Raw genomic sequence first — 12430 nt, forward strand, 5'->3', positions numbered from 1 at the left:
TCAAAATAACGACAACAGAATAAACCTGCGATTACATGAGATTTACTCTCTACTTTTGACATCGAAATGTAAACACCTATGAGCACTAGGATTGGGCGATATGACGATATAAAGTGTCAGTTGATAGAGATTTTGCTCTATCGCGATATGTAAATATAAATGTGCGCAGCGTGCTTCACATGAAACTGAGAGAATGTAAGAAACATGGACAAGGGTTTCATGGCATTGTGAAAGCATTGTGATGAAGCTTTTCATCTGACATGCGTATGTGTTTCATGTGTGTCGTGCCCGCTATCTCTGGAGACCAGCAGGATTCCCGGTATTTACAGAAGAGCGCAGATTGGGATCACTGGTGCTACTCGATCATTTTTGACCCAGGAAAAACCATGTTAAAAATCTCCTATGAACGGGAAGACTCCCAAACAAGAAAAGACAAGACAGAGCAGAAAATATATAATCTGCACACTGTCAGACTTCGATAATAACCCATAAAAAAGCCATTTGTTTTACCTCCTCAAGTGAAGCATGCAAAATAATATCATAAAAGCCAAAAGACTACATTCATTCTGTCATATTTGAATCACACTTTTATGGCATTTTCAATTGCACAAAGTGTGACTTTTATAGCATTGTAGATTTCCCAACACAACTTCTCTTGTGCTATTTTCACGATAAAATCTCCCTGATGAACTTGTTTCAATTCCAAATTAATTATAGATTAGAGTGCTGTGTTGTTGGACAACTTTTGTGTCTGGGGAGAACAGATTGTTGTGTGCCGTCAATTGTGTACAAGTCAAATAAGCTCTACCCTTGTGGCACTCTGATTTGGTTTTCTTATTGCACATTTACTGTTTGAAGAAGATTGTGCGATTGCAAATGTTTTCATCCTATGCCAGTCTGTCAATATTGACTGTCTCTCTTTCTCTATCTGTCTCTCTTCATCAGAGATCTGAGCTCTAACCCGTTTGTCTGTGACTGTAAGCTAGTGCCGTTGGTTAGCTGGTTGAAGGAACAAGGCGTTAGAGTGAAAAAACCCAACTCTATGCTGTGTGATCGCCCAGCGGAGGTGAAGAACCAACCACTGCTCAACGTCAGCAAGCACATCTGCAGTGAGTGATTGCGTATTTCAAATGTTGGTCTATTTACCTGCCTTTTTAAGAGGTTCTAAGTCTAGGAATGTAGACATTATAAGACAGATCATGCTGAGTTTTATAATTGGTCGTTCCTTTGTCTTTCTCAGCTCTGATTTATGCGGGATGTCTGCAGGATGAGGAGCACGTGGGAGGCGTGGAGTTGGTCATCTTCTCCTCCTCCACTCCTGGTCATTTCTCGCGTGAAGACTGCAACTCGAAATGTTTCCATGAGAATCAGCGTTACGGCGGTCTGGGTCAGCAGAGAGAGTGTCTGTGCAGCACAAACTCTGAGCCCAACCACATCAGCGAGTCGCAGTGCACAACCGCGTGTTCTGACCCAGTGGTTATGAAGGAGTGCGGCTGGACTGTGGCACACGATGTGTTTCAGGTGTGTGCCAAAAGATCACATGCAAAGGCCTATCTGTAATCAAACGCCTGTGAATCAACAGGAATTTAACAATAGCTGAAAAAAGCTTCCTTTGACCACAGAATGTATCTGTCTGAGTGTAAGTTGGAGGATAATGGTCCTAGTTTACTGGTTACCATAGCAGTAGGGTCAGGAGGTCCAAAAACTCAAGACAGTCAAGTAAAGATTGTAGGGCAGAGGTATCATTTGATTTTAGTGGTGTTGTCTGCGTAACAGTGATATGAGATTCTATGTTTCTTGAAGATGGCACCCAAAGGTAGCATATAAAATGAAAACAAAACAGGGCCTAAAATGGAGCCTTGCGGTACTCCACGGCTAAAAGGTGCAGAAGAAGAGGAGGAATTCCCAATCTCAACTGAGAAAGTTCTGTCTTTCTTTTCTGTTGGAGAGAAAAGATAATTATTTAAAACATAAGGATCAAGGTTTGCGTTTTTAAGCAAGGGCTTGACCACAGCATGTTTAAAACTGTGGCAACTGTGTACTATAGACTGTATGCTGGGGCCTATCTTGTCCAGAGCTTCCAAAAGAAGAGAGGGAGGAATAATGTCCATAGAACAGGAAGCTGGCTTCATACGACTATGTCTACCAAATGAGAGAGTGATACTGGCTCAAATTTAGTTGAATGAGATGAAGATGATGATGTTGTCTCCAAAAAATCAGATGCAGGGGGTGAGAAGCCAGAAGATCTTCATCAATCTTATTAATAAAATAAAAAATTACTGAATCAATAAATGAAAGCACTTAAAAGTAGTCAATACGACTCGTGCTCTACATTCCAAGTGTTCTGAAAGCATCCAATAGCTTTGCATAATGAAAAGACCAAAATGTATGTTATTATTCAATAAAAATGTACTTATTACTTCCGGAACCAGACTTTAACACTCGATTGTTGAATGGAATTAGAACCGAAATTGTTAAAATCCCCAATGGAAAATTGATGGAATTTTTACTTCCGGAACCAGAATGTTTCCGTCTTTTGTTAAATGGAATTAGAACCGAAATTGTTAAAATCCCCAATGGAAAATTGATGGAATTTTTACTTCTGAAACCAGAATGTTTCCCTCTTTTGTTAAATGGAATTAGAACCAAAATGGTTAAATTCCTCACAGTTCCCCGCAGCACATTTGTCATACTCTGTAAAAGAATGCTAATTGGGTTTCAGCCAATCATATGTTTTTTCCTGTTCTGAGATCAGTTCCATTATATTTTGCATACATTTTAAACATAGCATTTTTGGAAATCTCATCCGCCAGGTGAATTTCTCAGCCTATCTTCCATCTCGCCGTGTATCCATCCACTCTGAGGCTCTCCTATCCGTCGCCTCTTCTGTCTACCCGGTGTCTCTCTCATGGGACTTCGGTGACCTTTCACCTCGGGTCAACACCTCTACACCCAACACGACAGCGAGGCATAAGTACGGTCACCCTGGAAAATACCAGGCCCAGGTGAGTCTTTCCGCAGGCCACCAGGAGATCATCGCACAGGGGAACGTGAGTGTAGAACTACCCCCTCGACTGGAGCTCCACTGCCCATCAATGATCGTAGCAAATCAGAGCCTGGAGGAGGCGGTGAGTCTGGTGAACTGGGGCGGAGTGGGCGTGACTGTGGACTGGCAAATCAGGAAGGATAGAACCGAGATCGCAAGAGGTGAGAAAGAAAAAGAAAGAAATGTGTGCATGCACTCAGTCATTTATGTTTAAACACCTGCAGATGCATAGGGAAGGGGCTGTTCAGACCAAATGTGTTCTTGATTCCGTCTAGCGCATGTTTGCATAGAAAAACAGGGCAGACAGACACAAAAACATGTTCGGAGTAAACAACACCTAACTGAGATTGAATAAGTGACTAATTTTGGAACACACCAGCTGGAAAAACAAATCAACCAGATGCTGGAAATGGAGCAAGACCTGCGGCAATGGTCAAAAAGATCCATCTAGGGCGTGTTTACATGGGAAACATTTTTTAAAACGGCACAGACAGATACAAAAGTGTGCTCGGTGTGAACGACCCCTAACTGATATGGAACCTAATAAGTGACTGTTTTGGAACACCCCTGCTGAAACAGGTAGCATCCTAAGGGGCCGTTCAGACCGAACGTATTTATTGTGCTAAAAATAGCTAGATGCACCGCAACCAAAATAGCAGTGCGCAGTTGTCTCAAGATGCATTTTTAAAAGTTGAACTTCTTTTTAACGACGCAACTTCTAAAAAAAAGTGCCGCCCCTGTGTGAGATGCTGAGAAAGTAGCTAGAATGGTCAAAGACATTCGTCTAGCACGTTTACATGTGAACGTAAACGGCCCCTTACTGAGATAGAACCCCATAAGTGACTGATTTGGAACACCCCTCCTGAAAATAAACAATTTAGGCAGCACTGAAAAAGCTTGACGCAATGTAACGAATGGAACAAAACACAGGTGTCTCAAGACATGTATTCAAAAGTTTGCTCTTTAATTTGAAGCTGCATTTTAACAAAAAAAAAGCACCAGTGTTGAAATGTCCATCTAATGCATGTTTATATGGGAGAACAATTGGAAAACAGAGGAGACGGACAAAAACAAATGCGTTCGGTGTGAACGTGTTAAATGTTCAGTGTTAACTGAGATGGAAACTTATAAGTGATTTGGAACATCTTTGCAAATTGAAAGAAAAAACTTCTTAACGGCCGTTCTTGCATTAAAAAAAGGCCAGAACGGAACAGAATTCAGGTGTCTGAAGACGTGTTAAAAGTTGATGTACTTTTTAACTTGACAAGGCATCTAAAAAACATTGCTCTAGTGTGAGATGCTGAAAAAACACAAGATGCACCGATATGGTCAATACATCCGTCTAGTGCATATTCATATAAAAAAACTCATGAAAAAGATGAGATCAGTGTCAACAGCCCCTAACTGAAATTAAACCTCATGATCTAAACCAGCACAAGCTAGTTTGCTGGTCTTTGCTGGTTTGAAGCCTGGTCTACTTTGATGGTTTTACGAGGGTTTGGGCACTTCACAGCTCAGATTTAAGCCTGTATAAACACAAGCTTGCCGGACTATGAAATGTGCTTTTTTCGTGATCAAAAAAGGGACCAAAAAGTGTCTCTTTGTAACAAAGGCTGTGTTTACATCATTCCTGTCGAGCGATGGCATGTGAAGATTCTCTTGTTTATTTTCGGGCCCTGTGGAGATCTGTCCATCATTGATTGCTTTGAAAGCACAGATAAGAGCGCACAGCACCATTCCCAAAAGAAAGAACGAGGAAAAAAGGTTTCATACAAAGGGAAATGTCAACTGAAGCAACTCTTTATAGATACTGTCTGATTCTGAACATGTTTTATATAACTTACAGCAAAAGCCTTGTCATAAATAATCAAGAATTATGAACTTGTGCACTCTCCCTTTCTTTCTTTAGCGGAGCCGCTGTGTTTGCCAGGTGCGATCCATCACGCTGACTCATCCCGCTGTTTCCTGTTGGTGTCGGAAGAAGTCAGCTGGTCCGACGCAAGGCGCAATTGTTCTGCTCGTGGGGGAGAACTCGTTGTGGTGCATTCCCAAATCGTACGAGACCTTCTGGCCCCTCGAATCACACAGTGAGTCTGACATTTCTTAAACGTCATTAAAAAGTATTTTTTTTAACTCACTTCTAGCTTCACAGTTTTGCAATGAAACGTCTCTCTAGCATACATTTCCAATCAAGATGTCTCTAAAGCCCAATTTACACAATGGAATAAGCTGAACTTCTTCTAAATGAACTAAAGAACTCGCGGCGAATTAATCCTGCATTTATAGTACGTACAACGTTGTTTTAAAAGCAGTGTGTTGAGTAAATCGAATAAAGAAAAGAATGCCATGCCCAAACCAAACCCACGATTAGTTTTAACCAATCATCAACATTGTTCGAGTAGCCCAGGTCAAGAATTTCAGTGACGTGCATGAACAGAAACGAACGCCTTAAACGAACGATAAATTCGCCTTTAGTGTCCATTTTTAAATTCCAGAGATAATGTCTTTGACATCTTTGAACCTCATTTTCAAAGGGTTATATTTGGATGTTTTTGACGTCTGTTTTTTTCATGTGATTTGTTTGTATTTTTAATCAGATCCTTGGCTTTTCGCCCTTTAAGCTTGGATAAGAAAACAAATAGTAAAAATATGAATAACTTCAGTCTTGACCTACACTATATATGTGTCGTTTGAAAGCTTAAAAGCTCTACTTTACAATGAATGTATGCATTATGACCAACAATGAACAAGTACTTTGAAATTTGCAGACAAATCAGAAGTTTTTTTATTATTGTTTATTTTAAAGAATTGTACCATACATGTGATTTAAATCAGTAAAAACATCAAACTGATCAAATATCCATGTGTCATATGTTGTTGGAAAGATCTTAAAGAGTAGAATACAACCTGCCTATTTGTTTTACTCACAGATAACAATATATTGAGTAATAGTTAAGTATATGTCTTTGACCATTGTGTTGGTGTTGCTTATGTGCTGCGTTTTCACTTATAACTTCCCGAAAAATAAAGGAAACATAACCGATATGCTTAATACATATTATTGTTTAGATGAGGTGATTATCTTTCAATCAAGTCCACACACAATATAATCAGATGTATAGATCATTAGATAATCCACATGAAGCACAATGTTACATATGGCCACCAGGAGATGGCGCCAAACACACGACACAGACTCAATGATGCCTCAAATGACACAGAATGAAACTCATTCTGTGAAATCTCATGACTAAAATCATGTCTGCATGCTATGCAAACCTTTAGTCATTGTTGTGTTTGCATGTGTAATTAGATCTTATGTATGATTATTATGTTTTATTTGTTTGGAGATGTTTTTGGACACTATTATAAATTATTTATATAAATAAATAAGAATTATTAACTTCTATTTTATTTTATATTTTTAAATGTTATTTTATTTAAAATTGTATTTAATATGCAATTTATTTTTCTCATGTTTTGAAAAGTTGATTGATCTAAAGGCCTATGCTTAAATGCATATTTAAATTGGTTTTATACACAAAATAAAAACTACATAAAGTACTTTACAAAATAAAAATCCACCACATTTCGTGGTCTGGCACATCACACTTACACACTCAGGTGTTGTACATCTGCAGAAACACAGCTGTGGAAATATGTGACACTCCAGCAGGGAGGAGACGCTGTTATGTGTGTGTGTTTATGTGTGTTTATCTATGGAAGTGTGTGTGTGTGTGTGTGTGTGTGTGTGTTTCCTGTGTTCCACACCCATCATTAATTTGAGGGTAGAGCTTGCACTGAGCAGAACGAGCTTGAGATTTCTCAACCCTAGTGCACTAGTAAGTACTCTACTCTGGCTGTCTAAGGCTGTTGTCCCATTGTCTACAATCCCTCTAGTGCACCAAAATATTTGCCCCCTATAAATTCCCTGAATGATCAGTAAAATCCAGTGAGCATCAACATTTATGAAATCAAAGCCTTCTTTTTTGTCTTTAACATAAATTCTGTTTGTAATTATCTTTCAGTCCTAATGTGCATTAAAAGCAAACATTTATAGTCGAATATTAGAAGTCTATCTCAGTTTTTTGTTTATGTTCTGTAATTTGACACTGAGCTACTAAAGCATTGTTTGCTTTGTTTTATTATATTATGTTTGTAAATACTGAAAGATAAAAATGTTTTTAGTATTTTTGTCTTATTTTCCAGTAAAATAAAAAAAACAGAAAATCCAAATGTATTTACTTTTGAAGATAACGTATTAAGGGGTTAAAAAACATTTATGCTCCAAAATAATCTATTTACAAATTGTTTCAGAAAAAATAAATAAAGTAATTCAAGATAATTTCTCTGGAATCTTGGGATTGCAATGAGACACGGTCAGAGTGTTGAAGAAGTGTGTTTTCTAGCGCTCTAACATGCTCCAGATGGGCTGCATACACACACACACACACACACACACACACACACACACACACTTCCCACCCACCCCGTCTTATGTAAAAACACACAAGTGAACAGAACACTTTTTTATAGTTTTTTTACTGGCACAGATTCGTTTTTCTCCCTCCTTTATTTCTTCCTTCTCTCCGTTTCTTCTTCTGTTTTGCGTTTTTCTTTTTCGTTTGTAGTTTTCACAGATGTGAGATGTTGGTTTCAGCCCATTTGAAGCTTGTGTGTGTGTGTGTGTGTGTGTGTGTGTGTGCGTGCGCCTGTGTGTGTGTGTGTGTGCGTGTGTGCCAGTGTGTGTGTGTGCGTTTGTGTGTGTGTGTGCGTGGGTGCCCGTGTGTGTTTGTGTGCGTGTGTGTGTGTGTGTGCGCATGTGTGCGCGTGTGTGTGTATGTGTGCGTGGGTGCCCTTGCGTGTGTGTTTGTGTGTGTGTGTGTGCGTGCGTGTGTGTGTGCGCGTGTGTGTGTATGTGTGCGCGTGTGCGTGGGTGCCGTGCGTGTTTGTGTGTGTGTGTGAAGTTTCAGCTCAGAATTCCCCACAGATCATTTCTTATACCATGTTGAAAATGCCCATTTTTGGGTGGAAATAAAAACAAGCTGTTTTTGTGTGTGTGTCTTTTAAATGCACATACAAGCAGCCTTTGACAATTTCGAAGCAGCAGGTTATAAAATTGTTGCATAAATGGATATTTCATTTTGGGTCTCTGATGGGTTCAGAGGAATCATTATTTTGATATTAGCCCGTACGGATTCAGAGTTGTTCATTTATTGCGCCACCTAGTGTTGGATGGGTGTGACTTTGACTTTCTTCAGAAAAAGTATAAACAAAATCCAAAAATTGAAGGACGTTTCTGAAAATTTGGTTGATTTGACATGCAATAACCCAATATAAACTCTATTTCTCATCTAATTCTTCAAAGAGCAGATGATCTGAGCTATGCAATCCACATTCATGTTACAACTCTGTTCTCCTGCTGAACATCTGAGACTAAGAGCTCAATCAATCCATTTTCCTCTCGGCTCTTTGATCTTTGATACCTTTCATTAGTAATGATGTTGCTGGTGTGTTACAGGGAGCGTGGTGTGTGGTTGGGTTTGAGTGATAAATACTCTCCTCGTGTTCTGCGCTGGGTGGACAATTCTGAGTTTCGGGCGGGTGAGGAGGGCGTGAGAGACCGAGCCAACCTGCAGCCGGGAAATGTTTGTGTCTCACTGGACAACAGCGGGCAGCCCAGCTCACACTCCTGTACCGCTAAACGCGCTTTTGTCTGCCAGTTCACTAGCCAAGGTAAACATCTCTACAGCCACACACACACATTGGACTGCATTTCTTGAGCTCAGCACCGTCAAACACGTGTCCTAACCAGTTAAAAAATGGCTCTAACATTTATAACATTTTGTCCCAAACAGCTGCTACAAGTGGTCCACTAGCATCAGAAACTAGCCTGAACCAGCATGGAAATTCATGCTGGTGTAAAATGTGTCATTTCAGCAAGCTAGTGGGCAAGTGCATCCCAAATCATTTGTTTAAAAAGTTGCCGGGTCAATTACAACACGTTGATTAAATGCATTGTTGTTGTTTTTGCATTAGGCCTAGCAAATCCAATTATGAATGTTCACAATGTGTTTTCGTTTTGATTTCTATGAAGATGTAAAGGGATCAAGGGCAAGGAGGAGGCGAGAACCGGCTTGACAATATAAATAATAATTTAATGAAAAACATAAAAGACACTCAGCTGACCGTAAACGATCTCTCTCTCATCGCACCACCATCCGCAGTCGGCCTTTATCCCTCTCCGAGGCTTGATTAGCCTGATAAGGGACCGGGTGTGTATAATAATGACCCGGCCCCGCCCTCCGCCCTGCCAAATTCCTCCCTCATTCTCTCAGGCTGGGGAGTCCCGGCATTACGTACACCCCCCCCCCTCTTTCCCCGGGAAGGGGCGTGCCTTTTGCCCCGTCTTCCGGCAGGTCATCCCCGTCTACCTGAATGAGGGAGGGGACAACGGGAGGGAAACAGAAATAATAAAAATAGGGGGGTACTTCCTGTAACAGTGTAGTACCCCCCAAAAAACACTGTAAAATGTCAAATAGAGGGAAAAGGCCAATGCGGACCGGCAATGAGAGAGAGATAAAAAAATTAAAAAAACACTTATTCGCCAGTTCTCCGATACGCCGTAGCTTGGTCCTCGGCCACTCCTCCACCCTCTAATGGACGACAGCCGCGCCTCCCCTGGCGGATCGGAGGCAGTCCTCCAGCCCCTGGCGGACGGAACACCCACTGCGTTCTTGGGGAACAGAAGGGGTCTCCCCCGCCCCTGGCAGCGGTTCTCCTGCTCCAGGCGGTCGGCAGCGAGCCCCTCCCCGCTCGCGGTCAGCGGTCTCATACCCCACCGCTTTCAACGGCTGGTAGGGGACTCCTCCGCCCCTGGCAGCGGTCCTGACTGTTAGGAGCCCCTTCTCCCCTCGCGGTCGGCGGACGTTCCTCCGCTTCCAAGCGGCCGGGCTCCTCCGTTGCGGTGGACGGTAGTGGCGAGAACTCTACTATGGGAGAACTCTCCCTCCTCCTCCCCGGGTCTTCGGCACCAGTGTAAAGGGATCAACGGAAAGGAGGAGGCGAGAACCGGCTTGATAATATCAATAATAATTTAATGAAAAACTTAAGACACAAACACACACATGACTGTCAGCTGACCGTAAACGATCTCTCTCTCGTCGCACCACCATCCACAGTCGGCCTTTATCCCTATCGGAGACTTGATTAGCCTGATAAGGGACCATGTGTGTATAATGACCCGGCCGCGCCCTCCGCCCTGTCACAGAAGATAATTAAAAAGCTGATATCTATGTCGCAACAGTTTTCATTTATTGGAAAAGGCTGACATTCAAGCATATTTATGGCCAAGTCATGAGCAAACTAAGCGTTAACTTTAACGCGGCCATTGATTTTGTATTGGTAGGTCGCTTTCTACACATCAAAATTTAATCGTAATAACTCGCACATTCTCCACACTAAACTATGCTGCCAAAAGTGTCCCTTTGCGCCTCCTAGTGGTGATTTTGTGAACCAATCTTACGAGACAGAATTTAAAGTTTTACCGCGTCAGTACTGCTCGCGGTAAATGGTATAATTTTGGTCGAGTACCTACTGTATATTCAATGCATTTTCCAAGTATGCATCCCTGCATGCTCTTTGGGCTAACGTTGCCCACAATAATTTGCGCAAAAATAATCACAAATTTTCGTGTAATGAATTGAGCTGGATGCAAATTAGCAATGCAGCTAGATACAAAATGCAAACAGACTACAAAGCGGTTTGTGGTAGCAAGATTTTTTGATATCACAATTTTATGACATGGCAATAGTGCCAAACTGTCTCACTGCATACTCAAAAGTGAGCACTTTCCCTATCGCCAGTGAAGTACATATGCACCAATGTCTAATAGAAATATGTGAATTGTTAAATATAACTAATACAGTTCTAGGACACTTGAAGAGCACAACACACACACGTACATCCTCTCAAGGAGCATTTACATACAATTAAATGCATTCAAACTGACTCAGGTGTGCAAGTTTATCGGAGTGCTTCTCAGCTTTGCCTCAGTGGGATCGCTGATTTGCTGATAACACAAGCATTCATAATGTGCTTTCTGATGCATGTTTAGAGTGTAATTTAGACTAGACACACTTACACACATCATGCATACAGATATACTGTTTAAAATGTATTTGGAGTGCTGATAAGATGCAGATGACAGTTGAAGATAGAGCTCATGTCTCTCTTTCTCTCTGTGTATTTGTGCAGTGCGTGTGCCGGATGCAGGTGTGTATACGGTGGGCACCGCTGTGTTTAATATCCAGAGATCACTGAGCAACCCGACAGCATCACAGACGTGTCTACCCAACACACCGGCCAATAGTGTGGAGGTAAACACACATCTGGGCGTTTCTTTTTTTATTTTCTACATTATCTCCCAATTTTGGAATGGCCAATTCCCACTACTTACTAGGTCCTCGTGGTGGTGCGGTTACTCGCCTCAATCTGGGTGGCGGAGGACGAGTCTCAGTTCGGCTTCTGAGACCGTCAATCCGTGCATCTTATCACGTGACTCGTTGTGCATGACACCGCGGAGACTCACAGCATGTGGAGGCTCATGCTGCTCTCCACGATCCACACACAACTCACCACACGCCCCATTGAGAGAACCACTAATCACCACCACAAGGAGGTTACCCCATGTGACTCTACCCTCCCTAGCAACCGGCCAATTTGGTTGCTATGGAGACTCACAGCATGTGGAGGCTCATGCTACTCTCCACGATCCACACACAACTCACCACACGCCCCATTGAGAGAACCACTAATCACCACCACAAGGAGGTTACCCCATGTGACTCTACCCTCCCTAGCAACCGGCCAATTTGGTTGCTATGGAGACTCACAGCATGTGGAGGCTCATGCTACTCTCCACCGATCCACACACAACTCACCACACGCCCCATTGAGAGAACCACTAATCACCACCACAAGGAGGTTACCCCATGTGACTCTACCCTCCCTAGCAACCGGCCAATTTGGTTGCTATGGAGACTCACAGCATGTGGAGGCTCATGCTACTCTCCACGATGCACACACAACTCACCACACGCCCCATTGAGAGAACCACTAATCACCACCACGAGGAGGTTACCCCATGTGACTCTACCCTCCCTAGCAACCGGGACAATTTGGTTGCTTAGGAGACCTGGCCGGAACTCACTTCGAACTAGCGACTCCAGGGGTGATAGTCAGCGTCAATACTCGCTGAGATACCCCGGCCCCCATATGGGTGTTTCTTTACATTTGGGCATTTTGTAGCACTGTGGACTTCTAGAAAGTAAAGTCTCGTTCAAATGTTTTTTGTGGTGATAAAAGTTATAATTTGTCAACTTT

General features: G+C 42.1%; 1 protein-coding gene across 1 annotated transcript in view; it reads left to right on the forward strand.

The window, feature by feature from the left end:
- LOC127643858 (polycystin-1-like) overlaps positions 1–12430 on the forward strand; it is an 81455-nt gene that overhangs the window by 27376 nt on the left and 41649 nt on the right. Inside the window, exons 5-10 of the mRNA XM_052126775.1 lie at positions 946–1109; positions 1241–1521; positions 2814–3207; positions 4956–5133; positions 8568–8782; positions 11303–11424. Of these exons, the coding sequence (XP_051982735.1) occupies positions 946–1109; positions 1241–1521; positions 2814–3207; positions 4956–5133; positions 8568–8782; positions 11303–11424 (1354 nt within the window). The remainder of the gene's footprint in view (positions 1–945; positions 1110–1240; positions 1522–2813; positions 3208–4955; positions 5134–8567; positions 8783–11302; positions 11425–12430) is intronic.

This window comes from Xyrauchen texanus, chromosome 5 (assembly GCF_025860055.1).
Source record: "Xyrauchen texanus isolate HMW12.3.18 chromosome 5, RBS_HiC_50CHRs, whole genome shotgun sequence".
NCBI lineage: Eukaryota > Metazoa > Chordata > Actinopteri > Cypriniformes > Catostomidae > Xyrauchen > Xyrauchen texanus.